Source organism: Triticum aestivum, chromosome 6D, assembly GCF_018294505.1.
Source record: "Triticum aestivum cultivar Chinese Spring chromosome 6D, IWGSC CS RefSeq v2.1, whole genome shotgun sequence".
Classification (NCBI taxonomy): Eukaryota; Viridiplantae; Streptophyta; class Magnoliopsida; order Poales; family Poaceae; genus Triticum; species Triticum aestivum.
Genome location: NC_057811.1, coordinates 14,715,342 through 14,741,630, shown reverse-complemented (window position 1 = coordinate 14,741,630; position 26,289 = coordinate 14,715,342). Strand labels below are relative to the sequence as shown.

The following is a 26,289-nucleotide window of genomic DNA, read 5'->3' as shown; positions in this document are numbered from 1 at the left end:
GAGGTGAAAAGAATTTCAACTCTTGTAAGGAATAGCAAAGCAATATGTTGGAGCCACACAAATTAAGTGCAGCTGTCGAAATAATGGCAAGATATACCACGATGGTAACAATCTTTGCTGACCAAGGTATGGTCGACATTCTCCCTGGAAAAGTCTGCATGATTTTGATGGTCATTGTCAATTCGCATGCCGTGTTGCTGCTGGTCGAATTAACGGTGATGCGTGTGGAAAAGCCCACATCATTTTTGGGAAATGAAAAAAAATAGAGATGTAGACATTACTAGAATATTAGCACAGCAGTTGCAGCACGCACACGGCAAGCAAGCATGAACGACTTTCCTTTGAAGAAAGAAAAAGAAAGCGAAACAAAAAAAATAATCCGCGTTTTCATGTGGGTATCAGCGAGCAGCCAGCAGCAGCCATAGCCGAGTCATGTTGGCGTTAGCAACGACCATCACATCACATCTTGTACATTTGATATTTTTGATTGAAGAACAGTCGCCTTTATACAGTTTACAAATTGCCCGAAGCCAAACAGCGAACCCCAACACCAGCACCAACACCAGCTTACTGGCGTTAGCGCAACGATGAGCACCATACTCATCGCCATATCATCTGTGCTGATGCTCTTGGCAGCTGTGCTGCAAGCATTGGCCGCGGACTCTGGAGCCACCCGAGGGATCTTGCACGTCCCTTCAAATGGCTCCCTAGCACATTGCATCCCAACGTGCGGGGACGTTGACATCTCCTATCCCTTTGGGATAGGGGCCGGCTGCTTCCGTCAAGGCTTCGATCTCACCTGCAACCACTCCAGCAAGCATCCCAAGCTCTTTTTAGGCAGCAGCACTGTCCAGGTCACTTACATCGACTCCAGCTACGGCATAGCTTTGACCCCTATAAGCTTCAAGATTGCAACAAGCCCAGGTACAAATGCCTACAACATGACATGGGAGTCCCCTGCTAAAGGTATTACTCTCGCTAGTTATAATACCTTGTACGTAGCTGGTTGTGATTTCGACGTCACCTTGTTCAAGTATGGTACGGGAGACATGGTTGGTTCTTGTATGAGTAGATGCGCCGGCAAGAAGGCACCGACTGGAGGGTCTTGTAATGGAATAGGCTGCTGCCTCATCCAGTTACCAAGGAACCTGGCAGGCTTTCGGGCAAAACTTGTCAGCACCAATACTACTGCAACACAATCAGATTGGTTGCACCCTGGCATCACGGCTTTAGTGTCAAGTGATCAAGCTTATTACAGATATAATACAACCGATCTTTTCTCCAGTTGGACAAATGCAAGCATGATTGATGATGCGGAGCTTAGAGTTGCCATCATGGACCAACCAAGCTGTGAAAGTGCACAACTGAAGAACGAAAGCTATGCCTGTAGCAACGGTAGCAGTTGTCGGAATTCCTCATCCGGTGGTTACCAATGTGTCTGCTCTTCTTATAGCGGAGGCAACCCTTACATTTTAGATGGATGCATGCAAGGTACTTCCGGCCCTACACTTTCTCCATAATGAGTTAAAATTCCCTTCTATTTAGCCTTCATCCTCTTGTTCTTACATTTTATGTCTATCTACTGTGTAGCAGATTATAACCCGAAGCACAAAGAACACTGTCATGCATCATGTGGACCCATTACTGTTCCCTTCCCCTTTGGGCTTGAAGAAGGGTGTTTTGCAAATGAAAAATTTCATCTTAATTGTACATCTGGCAATCTCACAGTCTCTGTCTCAGAAGGTGCACACTATCAGGTGACCGGTGTCTCCCTGGAAGACGGGACTCTGACTGTTAGCAATATGGTGAACGGAAGTAATGAAAAAGAGGCAATAATAGTCCAGACTGAAGATGGATATGGAGTGGAGTCACCTATGGAAGATCAATTTGATTTCTCTATGGAATACAACATTGTTATAAAGTGGGCGGTTGCCAATTTAACATGTGAAACAGCTATGCAAGAGGATACTGAGTATGCATGCCGCAGTTCCCAGAGCTATTGCCTAAACGTCACCCACGGGGAAATATTTATGGGATATCGTTGTAAATGTTCCTCAGGATTTCAAGGAAATCCGTACGTCAATGCTGGCTGCACAGGTCTGATCCTCCTCATCACCCTTTATTGTGCACTAATGTTTCTCTCGCACCTACAAATATTTAGAAAATGAGAAATATTAATGTATATATTTCATCTGTGAACTCTCTAGAAGGTATAACATCAACTGTGAAACCAACAAACATAAGTTCCTCAACTTCGAAAAGTGGATGGATCTAGTCCTTTGTGCCGTTTTAGGTTTTGGGTGGTTTCCTGCCGACGTGGACACAATTTTGACTATTCACTAAAACAGGAAACGTCACCAGGTTTTGACCGCCATGTCAATTGAGTGACCCAAAGGCGCTCCCCCCCTCTCTCTCTCCAGAGTGACAACGTTGATGGTGACATACGCAACAATGGTGATTTAGGCAGTAATCGCACAAGGAATCCCTTGGCTGGGTAAGAAGATGATAATCTCATCCAGCTCAAGCTGCTCCCGTGGGTTATCCTTGCCACTACTACAGGAATTCTTAGGAGTAGAGGGCGGGAAAAGCCCAACAGTGGCGGGTGAGACTTCCAGGGGCGCCCGCCACTGACCTCACACCACTGCTAACATGGCATCAGACTGGCACTGGTAGAGACTCTGGGGTGGCTGGCGGGCAGAGGTACTCATCACTTATGGGTGTAATAGCTGTGGCGGGTTGTTACAGCGCCCGCCACTGATGCCAGTCACGAAAATTTAAAATTTCGCAGCCACAACAATATTTATGCTACCATTGCTGCATTTTTCATACAACCCATATCAGAATACATTGATTTCGACAAGATACTATGAAATATTGCTGGATACATTAACCACTAGCTCTAATTGTTGTCAATCGTCACTACAAATGCCCCAACTAAATATTCCTAGCTAGCTAGCAACCATCACATAGTAGGCAAAACACGATTGACGGTACAAACATCCAATAGTTAATTAGTCCTGATCATGACAAAGTACAAGGACCTACTCCTTTTTTTAGGATAAATTGAAAAGAATAAGAAAACCCATGCATCTCCATGGTGGAGCACAGAGATCCACCGATCTCCAATTTCTGGTCTGCACTCATTCAATATTTGCCGCCATTCATCAATTTTGAGGCGTCCATTTGGTGTGTCTGCAGTCGAGTATGTGCCTTTGAAATTGGTCTTCTGATGGCAAATAATTGTCATCTCACCTTTCACATCTATTGTTGTAGGCACAACAACTCGTGAGAGCTTCTGTCGAAGAACAACGTAGTAACATAGTACGTAGGATAGTTTATTTAAGATGGACTAGTGGTACAATAATAGTATAAAATCATACCTTGCATTTTTTATGAATGTTGGTATTGCTGAACTTGTGGACTAATGGCACGTATGGTGTACTATTTGGACCAGCTCCTTAAGTTTCCTTTAACGACTCTACATCATTAACGAATGAGACAAGATAATTCTTCTCCTCCCAAGTAAGCTCCTAGTCAGCGGTGTAATAGGTCTCGCCTACTCTATTCCTTCTTTTTATTTGAGATAGAAAATAAGGTGTAAATTTTAAATAAAATGTTAAGATAGGAGTGATTAACAAATATTTTAAAATTAAATTACTTAATTTTTTTAAGAAACTCACACGAAGGAAAAATAGGAATCATGTCCAATTCCACCCAAATGTCTTGATGAGAATGAGGAAATGTGTCTTGAATGATGCAAATAACGAAGGTTATACTCATACCCTCCTCCCCGGTTTTTGCAACAAAAATATGTGTGATCTACTTCATTGTAGATTCTAGCTTCGAAAATAAAACCATGTTTCGTCTTTAGGTAAACAATCCTCTCAGCCACGCCATCTCTGTCTTCGAAATGTAGCTTCTCTAGGACAAAAAAGCCTTCGTAGCAGGGGATGCACTAGTCGAATTGTAAAAATAAATAGAAATTACACATTAAAACAAAAATCTTAAGACATGTTTAGTTAAGAAGGAAATATGTAGAGAAATTACCCTAGAATATTTTAGCCATCTATAAGCATTAGAGAGATGTACCTATCATCCTCTAGACGAGGATCGTCGCACATACCCCCGTTGTCAGAATAGTAGTGGCACTCGGGGATCCCATCGAGCTCATTACCATTCATTAGTTGTGTCCATAGATGGAAGACTTAAAATCAACAAAAAAATAACAGTAGTAAGTATGATCACACATTACCAACATTGTGTGTGCCGCCGCCTCAGCGATGTCGGACTGTTGTATCTTGGCCATGTTGGGGTTTTGAATATGGGCCGCCCAGTTGCTAGAAATTGAAGACAATATGAATCACAAACACATAAAGGCAGTGGAACACTAGTTGACAACCTGAAATTAAGTTCATCTCCGTCATAGCAACATGAAATTAAGTTCACACACATTGATCATATAGATCACATAAAGGTAGTGTATCAGTAGTTCACAAGCAAATGGTCAACTCCGTCAAGAGCTCTCCTCGTCTCCAATCATCTTCGTGATCTCGGCTAAGGCGGTCTTCGCAGCTTCGGAGGCTGTTTGTACAGTCTTGGTGGATGCTCGCCCACTCTGAGCAGTTGCTGCGCCAAGATGGTAAGATTCTATATTTCTGTTGGTGTATGTTTCAGCTCTCTCGGTTTTTTTTCGAAAAGGAGGAAACCCCCGGCCTCTGCATCTGGACGATGCATACGGCCAATTTATTAATTATTAACACAAGACCTTACAAAGTTGTACAACAGTAAGACCAAAGCCACCATGTTCGCAACCTCTGTCGCTACTCCTATCTAACTGATGAAGGGGCGCTGATGGTCTGGGCCTAATACCAAACAGACCTTACAGTCAAACCTAACATCTAAGACCTGAGGTCCCAACCAGGACGCCTGCCGGGTATGGGCACCCACCAGTCTGGCGTGCTCTTCAACCAGGACCCCTGCCGGGAAATTAAGTTCATCTCCGTCATAGCAACATGAAATTAAGTTCACACACATTGATCATATAGATCACATAAAGGTAGTGTATCAGTAGTTCACAAGCAAATGGTCAACTCCGTCAAGAGCTCTCCCCGTCTCCAATCATCTTCGTGATCTCGGCTAAGGCGGTCTTCGCAGCTTCGGAGGCCGTTTGTACAGTCTTGGTGGATGCTCGCGCACTCTTAGCAGTTGCTGCGCCAAGATGGTAAGATTCTATATTTCTGTTGGTGTATGTTCCAGCTCTCTCGGTTTTTTTTCGAAAAGGAGGAAACCCCCGGCCTCTGCATCTGGACGATGCATACGGCCAATTTATTAATTATTAACACAAGACCTTACAAAGTTGTACAACAGTAAGACCAAAGCCACCATCTTCGCAACCTCTGTCGCTACTCCTATCTAACTGATGAAGGGGCGCTGATGGTCTGGGCCTAATACTAAACAGACCTCACAGTCAAACCTAACATCTAAGACCTGAGGTCCCAACCAGGACGCCTGCCGGGTATGGGCACCCACCAGTCCGGCGTGCTCTTCAACCAGGACCCCTGCCGGGTATGAGGCCGCCGCAGCCACGTACCATCAATCCATCTTCAGAGCTGTACTGTTGCATGAACCGTGCCAGGTCTCTCTGCCATCGACGCCGCCACGACGCCAGACAGCGCCACCATCCTGCGCTCGTCCATCATCACACGCCCACCGGCGAAACCCCCACTGCTCCATGCCGCTGAGAATCGCCGTTGTCAACGTGCCAGATGCCACGCCGCTCCTCCGACGCGAACACCAAAAACAAGAAACGCCCTAAAGATACAAGGGGCACTCTGCACAACATGAAGCCGCCGCGAGCAGCTGCAGAGAACCAGCCGGCGGCCAAAGCCCCCACCTTCATGAGCCCACACCCGAGTCCTAGCTCCCCAGGCAACGCCTCCAAGGAGGAGATGACGCCCATGGCGCCACCGCTGCCCAATCCAGGCCGGATTTTGGGTTTTCACCCGGGAGAGGACCGGAGGTGGCAAGAATAAGGACCACGACACCGCCTTCAGGAAGGATGCGTCGCCCGAAGCCGACGCCGCTGTTGAGCCGAACTAGCCGGCCTAGGGTTTCCCCCGGTCCCAATCTGCACCACCATCCCCAGAAGCACCGGAACCAGCAACATCCACCGGCCTCAAGCGCAAAGGGGAAGGAGCGGGAACGAGGGAGCAACAGGCCTCCAGATCTGGCGAGGACGAAGGCCCCCGAACTACCGCCGCCAAGCGCCGACTCCCCACCACCCGAGCGGTCGAGGATGCCGGGCAGAGTCCCCGCGCACACCGTCCAGGGCGTGAACGGCGGCGCCGAACCAGCAGGGGCCGCCGCCCCGTGGATCTCGGTGCTACTAGATTTCTCTCCGCATAGGAGAGCGCAATCACCATGTACCCTCGAGGCGGAGTCTATGGCTGTAGGAGTCATAATGAGGCATCTTGACTTCTCCCCTAACTCACCTTAGAGAACTTGACATTTGGATAAACCACAATTTCATTGAAATCAATTTTATAACAAGGTATAACTGGTACAACAACAATCAATGTCTTCCACGGAAAAAAATCGATATGACCTTTGCTAGTAATTCGACATATTGAGTGCCAGAAGTTTGGTAAAACGGAATTTAGTCAACGTTTCCCAAAACATTGGCACTCCTTATGAACACTTGCATCATGAATATACCTCGTACAAAATTTTACTTGTACACAATATGCTACGCCCAAATAAACTTCATCTACAGTAAACACTATCTAATAACTAGTACAAACCATTTCTAGTATTAAAGTTTCTAGTATAAGAACAACAATACTCTACATCTAGAATAAAAGAGAGAGATCTAGTTATCAGGGTGGACAGAGACGATGGAGAGGTTGAGGACGATGGGAGCGGAAGTTGAGGGCATCCGAGATGTGGAGCACGTTCGAGTCCTCAAAAGACGAGGCAACGGTGAGGGCAGGGACATTCGAGGTGGTGTCGGACGACGAGGGCGATGATGTTTGATGTGGCGGCGTGCTCCCCGATCCGCCGGCGTATGGGACGAGCGACATCGCTGCGGGCAGGATCGCAACAAAGCTCTGTATACCAAGTGTTGGGCAGCTCTCTCTCTCTCTCTGGACGAAGGTAGAAGAAGCACTTTTCTTGCGACCAACGCCCGCGCCCCAAACGCCTCCGCTTTCTTGTTATATACGGACGCGTACCACACGTAACAAACGGATTACAAAGCCGGCTTTGTAGCTAGCCTAGGCAGCGCAATACCCACGCAAGACATGCTCACCCCAGCGCACGAATGCCTGATGACTCGGTTTCCCTCAACGTGAGCCGCTGCTCATCCGCGGGACCTGGGCACCATCGCGCATAGTCAGCGCCCGCTGCAACGACCCATTGCTACATGACCTAGCACTACTGTGATGGACTCGGACACGAGCCAAACTCACACACGCGCCCGCGCGCACACACACCATGACCAGCCTCGCGGATCCGACCTGGCGCACCAACGCCGGTCGCACCGCCACGGATCCGACCTGACGCACTGACACCGGTCGCACCGTGCTCCGTCACGGCTTATTCCCAACAAAACCAAAGAAGTTCTTTCTCAATCGCCCCAGAGGTACTGTTCACCCTCTCGTCTTGGCTCGAAAGGCATCTTGGCATCGGACAAGAGAGATGTTAATCAAGAGCTGGAGAGGTGCCAGTCTCTGAGACCCCTGGTAACCAAAGAGCATGACCACCTAGCAATGAGTTGAGGGCTAAAGTCCCGGCCTCCGCGTTGCTTGCTCCGAGCGACTCAGGTACGAGCCCCACCACTCCCAGCCTTGGTCCCCTCCATCTCTACCGTCCCGCTCGCCACCGCCTCAATAACACCTGATTGGTGCCGACGCCGGAGGATCTCTGTCTTCCAGCCCAACCCCTTTTCTCCTAGCTTCGGTTCCCGGGTGCATACTACTCTGCATGTGCGGTGGTTTGCTGTTGAGGCTCCCTATGTGCGACAGGCCTGGATCTGGCCATGGAGACTCGGCTCACTCGGCTACGTGCACTAGATCCATGCCAGGACTCGTGGTGGTGCCCCTAACTCACCAGATTCCCCCATATGGGTGGAACTGGCCTTTGCCTCCCGACTGGCCTGAGCGCGTCGTATGGCGTCCCTGATGCTAGATGCCCTCGGCAACTCGTTCCCCAGCTTCCTTGAGGCGTCGTTGAGGTGGTGGCTGCCGGCTTGGGGGTGGTGATCCGGATCCGATCGGTTGGGTTGTGGATGCAGATTGGGATGAATCCTTATATGTCTCCCTGTCAGGCCGCTCTGGTGGCCCTGCATGCTCTGGCATCCTCGCACAGCTAGGGACGCTATGGCAGTTGGATATGGGGCTTCAGATCTGACAATGGTGACTCCTCAGCTGCAAATTATGGACAATTAATTGACGCACAGGATGATAGTTGGATATGGCGCTTCCGATCCGATCGGCTTTGTCGAAAAGCTAGCAATGACTCACACCCCACCGACTACACCGCCACAGACCAAGGACACCGGAGAGCACCTGTAAAGAAAACAGGAGCAGCCACAGAGGAAGGAGAAACAAGGACATCAAGAAGAGACCATGGGCCGTTGAGCAACAATAATAAATGACACGGCCTCTGCTTCCGTACTGCATTGCGACAATCCCCCATCATTCCAAAACTGCCAGTGGAAATGAAATCTTATGAAAACATAGTTTTTACGGTACATCATACTACATGAAATAACGAGTAGTATATAGTTGATCCAACGCTTAGTACGGTCTGGTCGGAATTTGGGAAAGTGCAGATTGGTAATTTCCTATATGAAATAGGTTTATTTCCATGTTTTAATCGTAATTACATACAGAAACAATCCCATAAAAATAGATACACAAACAAAGGGGAACGACATGCCATCTCCTCGACGGCACACACCGCGCACAGGTCATCCGCCATCCGATGCCGTCAGCCCGCCTCAGCCAGCCAGTACGACACACGCTCTCAATGTGCGTCACGTCCAAGTCCTACGCCATCTGACGCCGGCGTCAAAGTTCTACTGGCCGCACGCCTTCGATAGCAGCAATCAATCACACCAGCTTGCCATTACCACCATTGAGCCAATGATTGTACTACTCCATCGTCCAACGGCCGCTCTCATGGTTGAGCGTGAACCGTGAATGATATGATATGTACCTCCAGTAACGCAGCCTACCGGTGCTGACTTCATGGGCCGGTGCTTGATATGCTGCTTCAATTCTGTTCCCCGTGTCATGTGCACTACGTGTGTGTGTTTTGCAGTATTATGCTAGTAGCTCAGATCGATGCAGCGATTAGTTTGGTACATGTCAGGTAGCATCTGCACGAAGCATCCACCTGCATGTCTGCTTAGGCGCTAGCGCTCTACGTTTGCCGTCTCCTCATCCTGACGGAACTGATACTTATATTGCCGAAAAGTATTCGCAGCATCGTCGAGGTCATGGTGTACGTCAACAACTAGGAGGCGGCTTCATGGGCCAGAGCTCAGGCAAGTCGCTGAACTGCAGGCGGCGCCCCAGCTCTCCACCAGAGCCGGCCTGTGAACTGCAGCAGCACCTCGTGAATCAAGTAAATCTGCCTCTCGGGTGGGAACGGGGATGGTATCACCAGCTCATCCCAATCGCTATGGGAAAAATCCCCGTCCCCAGGAAGTCTGAGATTGATAAAACAATGAACTACCTAAAATGTCCCTAACTACCCAATATACTACCAGAAATTAGATGAGGTATTGCCTTATTTGGGCCGTCCAACCACAAAAATAAACGGTCCATAATTGACTTGAGGTACTCACTCCATTCCCTTATACAAGGCCACTATGGAAAATACATTTTGCATCTATACAAGGCCACTAACAGTAATCGAGGCAAAATTTAATGATGTTTCCTCGTACTGGCAACTTATTTAATACTTGCATGCACGTAGTCATAATGATATTGCGCTACTTTCTTCTCATTTCTTCCTTGCATGCATACAGATGTATTAATAATCCCGATTGAAGAGAAGAAAAGTTGGCTCGGAAAGCAGTCATTAAATTTTACCTTGGTACCGGTAATTTGAGTTTGTGGCCTTGTATAAGGGAATAGAGGGAGTAACGTAAAAGGTCTCGATAAAAAACAACTCTCTACGAACCATGTAATGTGACTACCCTATGTCTCAAAGAAAAGTGATGTGACTACCCTATATTTATTCAAGAGAGAGTCAAACTGAACGTTAGAAATTTGCCTACTCCCAAGTGGCAGATTGAAATACCCAAGAGCAAAAAATACCTCTGGTAACCAGGAGCTCATCGTTTGATTGATTGATTGAGAGAGAGAGAGAGAGAGAGAGAGAGAGAGAGAGAGAGAGAGAGAGAGAGAGAGAGAGAGAGAGAGAGAGAGAGAGAGAGAGAGAGAGAGAGACTTGTCGAGTTTTAGAAGTTGAGCGAGTACGGTTTGCAGGTCTAGGAATTGAGGGACCATTATTTCTACATTTTCAGACTAGTTGTGGGACAAAAACTATGCTTTTCAATTTAAAAGTTATGAAAACATCACGCAAACCTGAAGGAGTTTCAATTTATGCATTGAGATCATACGAATTTAATCTGACATTTTTTAGCAAGTAGTAATAAATTAGCCGCCAATACATAACTAATGAGAGTTTTCTACAGATATTGATGAATGCACACTACCAAACTACTGCAATGGGACATGTCAAAATTCTTTTGGAAACTACACATGCTCAAGTTGCCCACATAAAAAAGAGTTTGATCCGATAAAAAGGCAATGTGTTACATCAGCGAAGCAACACAATATTATTTTGGGTAAGTCATAGCTACCAATATCTCCTCGTTGCAATTATAATTAACCAAATGCAGAGTGGCTCAAAGAGCGATGATTAAATGTAGGTATTGCAACTGGAACTGGATGTGGCCTTGCCTCCATAATTATTGCAGTCTGTGTAGTTGTATTTGCCAACAAGTGGAAGAAAGGAATCCAGAGAAGAATCCGACAAGCACACTTCAAGAAAAACCAAGGCCTACTCTTGCAGCAGTTGATCTCAGATGAAAGCGCCACAAACAAAACAAAGATATTCTCCTTGGAGGAACTAGAGAAGGCCACCAACAACTTTGATGCCGCTCGTGTTCTTGGTCGTGGAGGACATGGTACAGTTTATAAAGGGATTCTATCTGACCAAAGGGTGGTGGCTATTAAAAAATCCAAAATTGTGGAGCAGACTGAGATAGACCAGTTTATCAATGAGGTTGCTATCTTATCTCAAATCATTCATCGCAATGTGGTAAAGCTCTTTGGTTGTTGCCTCGAATCCGAGGTGCCTTTGCTGGTGTACGAGTTCATATCTAATGGTACATTGCATGACCTTCTTCACATTGATGTTAGTGCCAAATGCTTGTTGTCATGGGATGACCGCATTAGGATTGCAGTAGAAACAACAGGAGCACTTGCTTATCTGCACTCGGCTGCTGCAATACCAATTTTCCACAGAGACGTGAAATCTTCTAACATACTATTGGATAGCAGCTTCGGTACAAAGGTTTCTGACTTTGGTGCTTCAAGGTCACTTTCCCTCGATGAGACTCATGTGGTGACTATTGTCCAAGGAACATTTGGTTACCTAGACCCAGAGTATTACCATACCGGGGAGCTAACTGAAAAGAGTGATGTGTATAGTTTTGGAGTAATACTTGTAGAACTTTTGACAAGAAAAAAGCCAATTTTTATCAATGATCTAGGTGCAAAACAGAACTTGTCCCATTATTTCGTTGAAGGATTACAAGAGGGAGCGATCATGGAAATAATGGATCCACAGGTTGTCAAAGAGGCAAACCCGGAAGAGATTGATGATATTCTCTCACTTGCAGAAGCTTGCTTGAGACTCAAAGGAAGAGACAGACCTGCTATGAAAGAAGTAGATATGAGGTTGCAATTCCTGAGAACGAAGAGGCTAAGAAAATGCAATATTCTCCCAGCTAGTCATGAAGAGATTGAGCCTTTTTTATGCCCAAAGGTTGGTAATTCCGATGCACCAATGAATGTTGTCAATGCTGGTAATTCAACATCAAAAGGCACATCTAGTTGCTATAGTCTAGACCAAGAACTTTCATCCTCGGTCACATTGCCACGATAAGTATATATGTGCAGTAATACAATCGCGTCCTTCCTCGTATTCATTTGAATTACCATTTATTTCCTGTGGTGTCATGTTACATAGTTCCCTTTAGACGAGAGTATGTAATGTAGCTCCGCTTCTTAATATTTGCATAATATATTTGTAGCTCATGTCAATTGTGTACAATTACCTCACATGTCAATTGTGTACAAACGAATATGCTTGTAATGAATAACTTAAGGTACATCATTGTACTTGAGTTGCGATGGTGGAGAAAAACATATTTGTAGCATTTTCAATAAATTTTGTCTTATCAATTTGTCGTGGATATAATCATGACAATATATACTATGAGGGTAGGAATATAGAGGCAATCGTATCTAGCAAATAGTATAGGTGCGAGTACACACACAAAATTATATTATTACGGGCCCTCCCAGTGGAGGTAATACCCTACTCCTATGGTGCTCTTAGATCTTGGCATAATGTATGATGTTTTAATGCTCAACCTTCAGCCCAGTGCTTCCCTCCCGGCTTATATAGGGTGCGCTAGGAGGTGGTACATAATGGTCAAGAGGTATCCTAGGTAGCCGTTGCCTGATGGCACAGCCGACTAATACCATCGTCTCCCCAACCAACTGTTGGGTATTGCCTATCAGGCGGCTCAGGATCCGACTATTGGGACCTGTTGGGTTGATGGCGATGTCCCATGGCCCATGGTCTCCTTGGCCGGCCCTTTGATGGTCCATGGGCCTCTGGTGGGCCATTCATATGCTTGCTCCTATCCCATAGTTGTAACCTTAACGGTAGCCCCCGGGTCAGTCGAGGTCTCGCTGGAGAGGATGACTGTCTACTCGCGCCACTGGCGAGGATTTTGGCTGTTCGACGGGCTTGAGGTCCGATTGAGAGACCTCGGCAGACTCAGTTAGTTCATGGCCTCGTAGGGCGAAGAGGTTAGCAATTTGGTAGAAGACTCGGTCATACCCATTATTCAATCTCTTACAAAGAGGACGGCTCATGGTCCATCCGTCCTCCGATACACGGCAAGCAAGCATGTACGGTCGTCCAACTTACACTTGTACTCTGACCTTTTCAACCCGATACTTCCACCTTCAAACTAGAAGCAAGACTCATCGTAAAAAAGGTCGTAGCAGATGGTGTTCTATTTGAGAATTATATACAACTAAGACTCATCCCCAAAAAAAAAAACACTAGAACTAAGGCAGTCATAGAATGTGATATTTTTTTGAGAATTATAGTTATTGATATCAAGGTTTTGGATTCCGAATGGAACATTTTTTTCGAGGGGGGCGGTAAACTCGGTTACCACGGTAACAACGAAATACCGAAAAATTCAAGCAAAATTTAAAATTCAAATTTGAATTCAATTTTTTTAATACCAGAATACATAAGTTTGGAACATAGAATATACTGTTCACTGGTACTAGCTCAGTGGTAACAGGTTTGCTCCACTCCATCCATATGCAGGTCGCGAGTTCGACCTTCGCACGCACATTTTTTTTGTAGAAATTACCTCATACTGTGTGGCGTGCATTCTTCAAAAATCAAAGAAGTGCGGCCGGCTGTACTCGAACACATGGCGCCTGTTGCTGGACCAGGATCGTTACCACTAGGAGACGAGTAGGCTTGTTTTCGAGGTAGAGACATGCCTCATTTAAGTAGACGTTAGGAGTTTAAAGTCAAAAAATTCAAAAAGTTCGATTTTTTTTGCTCGAGATACATAATTATCGAGGGGTACCGGGAAACGCGGTTACCGGGCGGTAACTGAATTTACCGCCCGGTACCCAAAACCATGATTGATATTGACATGTCTAATTAAATTATGATCGTCTAGGATAGGGAAGGAATAATTGCAGGTGTAGAATCGTTTACTAGTGAGTACATGTGGCAATTCACAAGTCGGCAGTCTTGCAGATTTTTCACTTGACATCGAATCTGCGTTTTCATGGGGCTATCAGCAAGTCGGGTTGGCATTTGCAACGAGCATCACATCTGATGTGTGAACAGTGGCCCGGGAATTCCTAGCTACGTTTACATTTTTTATTGACACTATAGTTGACCTGTAGCTAGCGTGGCCTCTATACAGTTTACAAATTGCGCCCAAGCCAAACACCCAAACCCAGCACCAACACCAGACAGACCAGACTACCGGCGCAGAGCAACGACGAGCACCATACTCATCGCCATGTCATCAGTGCTGATGCTCTCCGTAGCTATGCTGCAAGCATTGACCGCAGTCTCTGGAGCCGCCGGAGGGATCTTGCAGGTCCCTTCTAATTACTTCTTGGCTAACTGCATCCCAAGGTGCGGAGACATGGATATCTCCTATCCCTTCGGTATAGGGCCCGGCTGCTTCCGTGAAGGCTTTGATCTCACCTGCAACCACTCCACCAAGCATACCAAGCTCTTTTCAGGCAGCCAACTACGGCCAAGTTTTCACCCCTATAATCTTCAACCTTACAACTACTGTAAAATTGTGATTCAAATTATACCGTATTGGACCAGACGTAATACCAACGGTGTGGGCCTTTGCATTGGTACCGACACGTACGAATACAACTCATTTACTTGTCCTCCAAGGACTCTTATGTATTGCCCTCATATATACTCTATGTAGTCGCACCTAAAAATGTCATATCATCTCGTGCTTGTAATACTCCTCCATCATAACTATTGTGTTTTCGTGCGTCCGTAGGTTTTTTCCCTGAAAGATTTCCACGTAAAAATGTGTGCGCTCTCTTTATTCTCGTTTATCTAACAAGTGGTATACAGAGCCAAGTTTGCAGATACGAGATTTGAGGCGAGAGTTAGGGTTGCGTTGGGAGATTGATCAGATTGCTTTTTCGGCCGAGATCGCCGACCGCTCCAGCAGATTCGATCTGTACCGCAGTCAATCCCGAGACAGACTCCGCTGCGTGGGTTGCAGATCGATGTGTTCGTGGTCGCCGCGACTCCCGAGGAGACGAAGCCGCTGCAGCGCACGCCTGATCGATTTCTACCCGTACGAAGTATCACGTCATTATCAATACTAGTACTCGCCGGCCAGAAGCAAAGTACTAGTTTAATTAAGCTCAGATCCACTACGTGAACTACTTTCACGTGAAGCCATATCAGTTTTTGGTCAAGTCTCCTGTTTGCTACATCCACCCAAAGATCATACCAGGTGCTATTTACTCTGTTCTATTTGGTCCGCATATTAATTTCGTGAATATTTTTTCTACCGGCTTGTACTACTTTGTATACACAGATTTATCTGCTCAAGGCTTTCAAGAAGTATGATCTTCCGCTGCTGGATCGTGACACAAGGTTTACCCTATGGCAAGTCAAGATGCGGGTATTGTTGGCACATGCCGACTATGATGAAGCACTGGATAGTTTTGCGAAGCAAAGGGTTCAGAACTATACTGATCATGAGAAAAGAAGGGATCGTAAGGCTTTGTCGCAAATTCAACTCCATTTGCATAATAATATTTGCAGGAAGTTTTGAGCGAGAAAACTGCCGCCACTTCATGGTTAAAGCTGGAAGGGATTTGCATGACAAAAGATCTCACCAGCAAGATGCATATTAAACAAAAATTATTCCTGCACAGGTTACCCGAGGGAGGTAATGTTTTGAATCATATTTCAGAATTTCAAGAGATCATTTCTGATCTAGCTGCAATGGAGGTTAAGTATGAAGAGGAAGATACTGCTTTAATGTTACTTTGTTCACTGCCAAGTTTTTATATCAATTTTGGAGACACCATATTATACAGTCGTGATACTCTCACGCTTAATGAAGTTTATGAAGCTTTGAATTCTAAGGAGAAGATGAAACTAATGGTGCCTCATGATGGTTTGAGTTCATCCCAAGCCCAGGGATTATCTGTCCGTGGAAGGACAAAGGAGAAAAACTCACATAATGGAAACAGAGGGAAAAGTAAGAACGACTACAGAGGCAGGTCGCAATGTAGAGACAAGAAATATTGTAGATATTGCAAGAGAAACGGGCATGACATATCAGAATGTTTCAAGTTGCTGAACAAAGAAAAGAGGAAAGGTAACAAACAAGGTGAAAATTTTGCTAATATTGCTCGTGATGATATTTCCGATGATGCTCTTGTTGTTATTGCTGGATGTGCTGAGACCAATGACGAGTGGGTACTTGACACTTCATGTACTTTTCATATGTGCCCGCATGGAGATTGGTTTACTACTTTTGATTCTACTACTACTGTTGGTTCCGTTTTAGGTTTTGATAATTCACCATGCAAGATTGAAGGCATAGGTTTCGTTCGAATCAAGATGTTTGATGGCACAATTAGAACTTTGACACATGTTCGGTATATTCCGAAGATGAAGAGAAATCTTATTTTTATCAGTGCTCTTGGTGCAAAGGGGTACAAGTATTCAGGTGGAGATAGTGTTTTGAAAGTCAACACAGGTTTCCTTCTTGTGATGAAAGGTGACTTAAGTTTGATTAACGGTCTTTATTACCTTCGAGGTTCTACCGTTAAAGGTAACGCGACTCTAGTTATTTCAGAGAATTCTGATTGTGATGCTGCTAACCTTTGGCATATGCGTCTTGGTCATATAAGTGAACTTGGTCTAGCAGAGTTAAATAAGAGAGGTCTTCTTGATGGATATGAAACTGGCAAATTGAAATTCAACACTTCGACTCATACAACTGAAGGTATTCTTAATTATGTGCATTCCGATTTATGGGGACCATCTCGCAGAAAGTCACTAGGTGGTGCTAGTTACATGCTGACTATTATTGATGATTATTCGTGAAAAGTTTCGCCTTATTTCTTAAAGCATGAATATGAAGCATTCTCAACATTTAAGGAGTGGAATATTATGTTTGAGAGACAAACTGAAAAGAAGGTAAAGATACTCGCACTGATAATGGTATGGAATTCTGTTATAAGCAATTTAAGAATTATTGCAAGTCTGAAGGCATTGTCAGACATTACACCATTCCTTATAGTCCTCAAAAAGATGGTGTTGCTGAGCGTATGAACAGGACCATTATTTCCAGAGCCTGTTGCATGTTGTCCAATGCAAGTTTGCTTAGGCGTTTTTTTGCTGAGGCTGCTTCCACTGCTTGTTATCTCATTAACCGTTCCCAATCTATTGCTCTTAATAAGAAAACTCCAATTGAGGTATGGTCTGGTTCACCTGCTGATTATTCATAGTTGAGGGTTTTTTGTTGCACTGCTTATGCTCATGTTGATAATGGAAAGTTGGAGCCTAGGGTTGTTAAGTGCATCTTTCTTCGTTATAAGTCTGGTGATAAAGGTTTTAAATTTTGGAATCATGAAACCCAGAAGACTGTTATTAGCAGAAATTTTATCTTTAATGAATCTATTATGTTACATGATGTTCCATCTAGTACTGTTCCTATTGAGAGTGAACAGCAGCCTACTGTTCAGGTGGAGCATGTTATTGATTCCGGTGATGCATTCAGTAAGAAAAATGTTGATGCACATGATGAACCCGTCGTTGATGATGAACATGTCACTCCAAATCAGCCTATTGTTCCACCCAGTTGGAATCTCGCACGTGACAGAGTATAATGAGGTATTGACTATAATGAGGTATTTTCTTCCGTTGTGAAGCATAGCTCTAATCGCATTTTACTTAGTATTGTTGCCATGCATAATTTTGAGCTTGAACAATTAGATGTTAAAACTCCATTCTTACATGGCGAATTAGAAGAGGTCATTTATATGGAACAACCTGAAGGTTTTGTTATTCCTGGAAAAGAAAAGCTTGTCTGCAAGTTAAAGAAATCTCTTTATGGATTAAAACAATCTCCTAGACAGTGGTACAAGAGATTGACACCTTTATGCTCTCTCAAGGTTTCAAAAGGTCTAATTATGATAGCTGTGTTTATTTGGAAACTGTCAATGGTTCAACTGTTTATTTGCTCCTTTATGTTGAGGATATGTTAATTGCTGCAAAGAGTATGTCAGAGATTAATGAACTAAAGAAGCAATGGAGTAATGAATTTGAGTTGAAGGATTTGGGTGTGACAAAGAAAATACTTGGCATGGAAATATCCAGAGATATACCATCTGAAAAGTGAATCTAATTCAGAAGAGATATATTGATAAAGTTCTTCGTCGTTTTAATATGCATAATGTCAAGTCGGTGAGTAATCCGTTAGCTGCACAGTTCAAATTATCATCAGCTTTATGTCCGAAGTCAAATACAGATTTTGATTACATGTCTAGAGTTCCCTATTCGAGTGCAGGTGGTTCACTTATGTATGCCATGGTTTGTTCTCGTCGAATTTATCATATGCATTGAGTGTTGTCAGTAGACAAATGGCTAATCCTGGAAAAGAGCATTGGAAAGAAGTTCAGTGGATTTTTAGATACCTGCAAGGTACTTCTAATGCTTATTTACAGTTTGGAAAAAATAGAGATGGACTTGTTGGTTTTGCTGATTCTGATTTTGCTGGTGATTTGGATAGGAGAAGATCACTCACTGGTTATTTTTTCACCATTGGTGGTTGTGCTGTGAGTTGGAGAGCAAGTTTGCAGTCTATTATGGCTTGTTCCACTATTGATGCCGAGTATATGGCTGTTTCTGAGGCATGCGAAGAAGCTATCTGGTTGAGAGGTTTATACACTGAGCTTTGTGGAGATTCATCTTGCCCTACCGTATTTAGTGACAGTCAAAGTGCTATATATCTTACAAAGAATCCAATGTATCATGAGAGAACAAAGCAGGTTGATGTCAGGTTTCACTATATTCGAGATGTTGTTGCTGAAGGTAATTTGAAGGTATGCAAGATAAGTACTCATGATAATCCTGCTGATATGATGACAAAGCCAGTTCCTAACAATAAATTTGAGCTTTGCTCAGGCTTAGTTGGTATTCTCACTAGTCTTATAGACTTTGACGCACAAGGTGTTTATGCTAATTTGGATGGAGTTATTTACTTTCTTCGACTACTGGAAGGAATGTTTTGTCCAGCCTGTTTGGTCCAAACAGTTCAGGCCCATTTACGTTGGAGAGCAGCCCATGGTACCAGCCCATCTGTATAATATCATGTCCCAGGAAACTATAGTCAGGCTACTTTTTGCTTTGCATATATACTAGAAGGTTAGGCGCGCTTTGCTGCGCCATTTGTTGGGTTTCTAAAAAAATACTCACTATGTTTAAAAATATAAGGTGTATTACTTTTTTGAAAAGTTAAATCTCTTTAAGTTTGATAAATTTGTAGAAAAATCTATGAAAATCCATAATATCAAATCAGTACCATTAGATTCATCATAAAATGAATTTTTATGTATTTTTTGTTTAGTATTGTGGTTGTCAATATTTTTGCTTCCAACTTGGTCAAAGGTAAAGAAATTTGATTTTCCAAAGAACTAATACCCCTTCTATTTGGCATTGATTGAATACTTAGTTTGGCAGGTGAGGGAGATGATGGTAATTTTCATTTATAATGCGGTGATTTGGTGTGCCTTTCGTATTGTGATTCTGTATATACCAGTAATCAACTCATATTTAAGTTGAAAAATTTCGGCGTCGGTGGTTGCATGTACTATATTGGTACTACAGTATCACATGGTGGCACTTTTTTTAGGTGGTGGGAGGGTGATCGGGATTAATATGTTTTTATATGACGGTTGCTAATTGATTTGAAAAATCATTGGCCTGATTAAAATTGTAAATAAAATCCAAAATTAAATACCTTAATCGAATGAAAGAGCTTCAAAATCGGGGAACGTAGTGAATTAAAATAATTGAATGGGAGAGCTCATCGAGAAATTATTGACCCGGTGAAAATTAGGTGGCCCAAATTCTAAATGAAGACCTCAATTATTTGTGAGACCTTAAAAATTAAGAAGCATACACTAGTAGAAAAAGGGTCAAATGTCAAGCACATTAGTGTCGGTTTGCTTTTGAGCCGGCACTAATGTGTGCATAAGTGCTGGTTCCAACGGCTAGCCAGCCGCTTTCATTAGTACCGGTTCGTGGCCGACCTTTAGCACCGGTTCGTGCCACGGACCGGTACTAAAGTGAGTGGTGGCAGGATGTTGTCAGTCCGGGGCCCCTCCAGCACCTTTAGTACCGGTTCATGGCACGAACCGGTGCTAAAGGTCGTCCTACATAAACCCTTCGTCCACCCGAGCTCGCTCTGTTCTTCCCCTTTCCCCTCTCCTCTCTGTTCTTCCCCTCTTCCTCTCGAGCTCATCACACATTTTGCCCAAAATTTGTCAAGATTTGAAGGCCCCCATCCATTCAAATGATCACAAAGGTTAGCAACTTTGTCCTTTCATCTCCCATTGCTAGATTAGCTCTTGCAATGCTTTGTATAGTGATTAATTTAGGAGTTTAGTAATTTGGTAGAAAATATATGTGCTAGTATTTGATTTATATGCAATTTGTGGTCAAAACTAACACTTAGTTTCCATACGTAGGTGTGGTTTACTTAGTGCCTTCTAAATCTCCGTCGTAACCACAGTCGATCGCCCGCACCGTTCCGTCGCCGGCAGCACCTTGTGGTGAGCCTCTTGTTCATGAATGTTTTACATTACCAAATTGATATTTGTGTGATTTGGATATATAGTTACTCGTATAATTATCTTACCCGTACGTTGTTTGTTATACATAGTGCCATGGTTTTGATATTTGTCCCCGTCGGCCCTCGTCCTTGTTATGATTCGGATGTGGTATATTCTCTTTTAAAACTAGTTGTTGCATTTCGTGTTTATGACAAATTATGCCCATCAAGTTGACATAGATATTTTTGTCTAGGAGGTTTGTGAACCAGAAATTCCAACCGACCCTATTGTCGAGAGGTTAAATTTAGTTGAAAGAGAAAACGAGTGTTTGAAAGAAAAATTGAAAAGAATTGAGGGGGAGAAGATGGAATTGGAGTTGCATGTTGCCGATGTCGTCGATGATTACAAGATCAAGATGGAGAAAATGCGCTTGAAGATTAGAAATATTAGAAAATATACCATTGATAGTGAGGCTTGGTATCATTATGTTGTTGGATCAATTGTTACCTTAGTTGCGATCTTGATCGCATTTGTTGCTGCATTTAAATTCTTTAGTTAGAGAGTTATTTGTTTGTTGCATTTAAGTCTTGTATGAACTTTATGTATGAACTTGTATTAATTTGGTCTATTCGGTGTTGTGTAATGAAGATGAGTCGACAATGGATGTACGATGACCGATGCTCTCCCGAGTTCATTAATGGCGTGCAAACTTTTCTGCTTGCGGCTGAGGCAAACAAGCGGGCGGATGGTTTTATGCCTTGTCCATGTTTAGTCTGTAAGAATGATCACAATTACTCTACGTCAAGAACCATTCACGTCCACCTGTTTAAGTCCGGTTTCATGCCCCACTATAATGTTTGGACCAAGCACGGAGAAAGAGGGGTTATGATGGAAGACAATGATGAAGAAGAGGACGACGACAACTATCCTGGCCATGGGTTCCCTGAATACGATGATACAACAATGGGGGAAGAAGCTAAGCTGGCAATGCGGGAAGAAGCTGAAGAAGAGGCATCAGATGAGCCCGTTGATGATCTAGGTCTGGCCATTGCCGATGCAAAGAGAAACTGCGCAAGTGATTTGGAGAAGAAGAAGTTGCAGCGCATGTTAGAGGATCACAAGAAATTGTTGTACCCGAATTGCGAAGCTGACAAGAAAAAGTTGGGCACCACACTGGAATTGATGCAATGGAAGGCAGAGAATGGTGTATCTGACAAGGGATTTGGAAAGTTGCTGGTAATGATAAAGTATATGCTTCCAAAGGACAACGAATTGCTCGAGAGTACGTATGAAGCAAAGAAGGCTGTTTGCCCTCTAGGGTTAGAGGTGGAGAAGATACATGCATGCCCTAATGACTGCATCCTCTACCGCGGTGAGTACGAGGATTTGAACGCTTGCCCGGTATGCGGTGCATTGCGCGATAAGATCAGGCGCGATGACCCTGGTGATGTCGAGGGCAAGCGCCCTAGGAAGAAGATTCCTGCCAAGGTGATGTGGTATGCTCCTATAATACCACGGTTGAAACGTTTGTTCCAAAACAAAGAGCATGCCAAGGCGATGCGATGGCACAGAGAAGACCGTAAGAAAGACGGAAAGTTGAGAGTACCCGCTGACGGGTCGCAGTGGAGAAAAATTGAGAGAAAGTACGGGAAGGAGTTTGCAGATGACGCAAGGAACGTATGGTTTGGTCTAAGCGCAGATGGCATTAATCCTTTTGGGGAGTAGAACAGCAACCATAGCACCTGGCCTGTGACTCTATGTTTGTATAACCTTCCTCCTTGGTTGTGCATGAAGCGGAAGTTCATTATGATGCCAGTGCTCATCCAAGGCCCTAAGCAACCCGGCAACGACATTGATGTGTACCTATGGCCATTAGTTGAAGAACTCTTACAGCTGTGGAATGGAACAGGTGTACGTGCATGGGATGAGCACATGGGGAAGAATTTGACCTAAAGGCCTTGCTGCTCGTGACCATCAATGATTGGCCTGCTCTCAGTAACCTTTCAGGACAGACAAACAAGGGATACCGCGCATGCACGCACTGTTTGGATGATACCGACAGTATATATTTGGACAATTGTAGGAAGAATGTGTACCTGGGACATCGTCGATTTCTTCCGAGCAGGCATCCCGTAAGAAAGAAAGGCAAGCATTTCAAAGGTGAGGCAGATCACCGGACGAAGCCTCGCCACCGTACTGGTGCTGATGTACATGATATGGTCAAGGGTTTGAAGGTAGTCTTTGGAAAGGGTCCTGGCGGACAACCTGTTCCGAATGACGCTGACGGACGCGCACCCATGTGGAAGGCGAAATCTATATTTTGGGACCTGCCCTATTGGAAAGATCTAGAGGTCCGCTCTGCAATCGACGTGATGCACGTGACGAAGAATCTTTGCGTGACCCTGCTTGGCTTCTTGGGCGTGTATGGGAAGACAAAAGATACACCTGAGGCATGGGAGGACCAGCAACGTATGCATGGAAAAGACGGCATACATCAGGGTCATGCCGGCTACGCTCTTACCAAAGAAGAGAAGGAAATCTTCTTTGAATGCCTGCTCAGTATTAAGGTACCGTCTGGCTTCTCGTCGAATATAAAGGGAATAATAAACATGGCAGAGAAAAAGTTCCAGAACCTAAAGTCTCATGACTGCCACGTGATTATGACGCAACTGCTTCCGGTTGCATTGAGGGGGCTTCTACCGGATAACGTTCGATCAGCCATTGTGAAGCTATGTGCATTCCTCAATGCAATCTCTCAGAAAGTAATCGATCCAGAAATCATACCAAGGTTAGAGAATGATTTGGTGCAATGTCTTGTCAGTTTCGAGTTGGCGTTCCCACCATCCTTCTTCAACATCATGACGCACGTCCTAGTTCACCTATGCGAACAGATTAACGTTTTGGGTCCTGTATTTCTACACAATATGTTCCCCTTTGAGAGGTTCATGGGAGTCTTAAAGAAATATGTTCATAACCGTGCTAGGCCAGAACAAAGCATCTCCAAGGGCTATGAAAATGAGGAGGTCATTGAGTTTTGTATTGACTTTATTCCTGACCTTAAGCCGATTGGTGTTCCTGAATCGCGGCATAAGGGCAGACTGGATGGAAAAGGCACGCTAGGAGGGAATCAAAAAATATGTATGGACGGACATTCTCTCACTGAAGCACGCTACACAGTTATACAGAATTCCGCCTTGGTGGCTCCGTATATGGACGAACACAAGAATTTTCTACGCCCCAAACACCCGGAGCGGTCTGATGACTGGATTACACGTGAACAAACCAGGAGTTTCGCCGGCTAGTTGCAGACACGTACCATGCATGACGCCTCTATTGAAGATGACATGTACTCGCTGTCCCAGTTACCATCTTCGAATATAATGACTTTCAAAGGGTATGAGATAAATGGTAATACATTTTACACGATCGCCCAAGATAAGAAGAGCACCAACCAAAACAGTGGTGTCCGCTTTGATGCAACAACCAAGACGGGAAAGGAAACATATTATAGTTACATAGAGGAGATATGGGAACTTGACTATGGACGTGGTTTGAAGGTCCCTTTGTTTCGGTGCAAATGGGTCAATATGACACGATATGGGGTAACAGAAGACCCGCAGTATGGAATGACAACAGTGGATCTCAACAATCTTGCGAATGCAGACGAACCATTCGTCCTAGCTAATGATGTGGCACATGTTTTCTATGTGAAGGATATGTCTACCAAGCCGAGAAAAAGAAAAGATAAGGAAGCGAATGCATCATACGATGAGCCAAAGCGCCACATAGTTCTTTCTGGGAAGAGAAACATCGTGGGAGTGGATGACAAGACAGACATGTCAGAATATTATGAAAAGTTTGATGAAATTGCTCCATTCACAGTGAATATTGACCCGAGCATCCAGTTAGATGATGAAGATTTTCCATGGCTACAGCGCAAAGGGACATACGCGAAGAAAAAGTTTCACACCCAAAGATCTGGGATGTGATCGGCTTCACTATCATCACTTTCTTCTGTGTTTCACATCCAGGAGTGAATCTCTGTAATAGTTAGGGTAGTTATGTGTTTTGGCATTTGAAACGCGAAGAAATTTTATGTGCAAACAAATTCTTTCATGCATTTACTGATTTTTTTCAGCTAAATGACCCTGAAATTGAAAAGCATTTCAAATGAACTCAGAAAAGGTTGAAAGTTGGCATGGTATCATAATTTCACCAACATAGCATGTGCAAAAAAGTAGAGAGGGTTACCGCAAAAACTGGATGCACTTCGTGTATAAAATGGACAATCTCTTTCGAAGTATCAGGGTTTCGGACAAAAACTCATCCGTTACAAAGGCATTTCATTTTTTAAATAACCTAAGCATTACCAAATTGAATATAATGATAAAACACACTAATATTAAACATAAGAAAAGAGAATCACTGAAAATCTATTTTTAAAGTTAAGTTATTCACAAACTTGTGATTCACACAAATTTCAAATAATTCAAAATGTAAACTATTCAAATTTGTAAACTACCGGCACTAATAGAAAGTTTGTAATTTTTTGTACCTAAAGCAAAAATATTCACAAAGAAACTCTAAATAGAGCAAAAAACAACTCAAAAATAAATAAAACAAAAATAAATAAAGCAAAAAAATAAGAAAATAAAAAAGCCCGCCTACTGCGCCACAGCGGCCTGCATACGACTAGAAACTCAACCTGTTGTTGGGCCAGGATGCAGGCCCGCAAAGGCCCAGTAGGCCCACATGACAGCATAGAACATTTAGGCCTAGTACGCCTGCTTTGGAGAGGAGCTCGAGAGAGTTACCGCACTGGGGCTTATAAACCAGTGCGGACGCTCCTCGGCTAGCGAGATGGGACTAAACATGACGCACCGCACCTGCGCGAGCGCACCACCTTTAGTGCCGGGTGGTGGCTCAAATCGGTATTAAAGGGAGGGTCTTTAGTACCGGTTGGAGCCACCACCCGGTACTAAAGGTGGGCGCTTCCCGCCGCTTGGCCTGGCCAAAATTGACCTTTAGTACCGGTTGGTCGCTCCAACCGGTACTAAAGGCCCATCCTATATAAGAAAACACTTCAAAAAATTCAGTTTCTCATCTGCTTCTTGTCCTCTGCCCCGTCGCCCGCCGCCCCCCGTCGCCACCCCTCGTCGACGCCCCCGTCGACGCCCACGTCGCCGCCCCGTCCCTGTCGTCGCCGCCCCCGCCGTCCCCGTCGCCGCCCCGTCCCCGTCGTCGCCGCGCCCCGCCTCGTCGTCCCCGCCCGGCCCGTCCCCGTCCCCGTTGTCACCGCCCCGTCCCCATCCCCGTCGTCGCCGCCCGTCGCTGCCCCCCGTCGCCTCGCCTCGGCGGTGAGCTCCTGCCCCGGCCGCCATGTCCACACACACACACACATTGTTTTTTAGTTATAGAAAATTTTCTGCTTTTTAGTTATAGAAATATTTATAGAAATGTTAGAAATTTTTCTATTTTTTAGTTATAGAAATATTAGAAATGTTATAGAAATGTTAGTTATATAGAAATGTTATAAATTTTTCTGTTTTTAAGTTATAGAAATATTTATAGAAATGTTAGCAATTTTTCTATTTTTTAG

The 26,289-nt window shown here is 44.3% G+C and overlaps 1 protein-coding gene across 1 annotated transcript; it reads left to right on the top strand.

The window, feature by feature from the left end:
• Positions 1–557: 557 nt before the first annotated feature.
• On the top strand, positions 558–12,322 carry LOC123140775 (wall-associated receptor kinase 5). Its single transcript, XM_044560058.1, has 4 exons — positions 558–1,491; positions 1,594–2,097; positions 10,706–10,858; positions 10,943–12,322. Exons 1-4 carry the CDS (start codon positions 588–590, stop codon positions 12,181–12,183), a joined length of 2,802 nt encoding a protein of 933 aa, XP_044415993.1. The 5' UTR covers positions 558–587; the 3' UTR covers positions 12,184–12,322.
• The last annotated feature ends 13,967 nt before the right edge of the window (positions 12,323–26,289 follow it).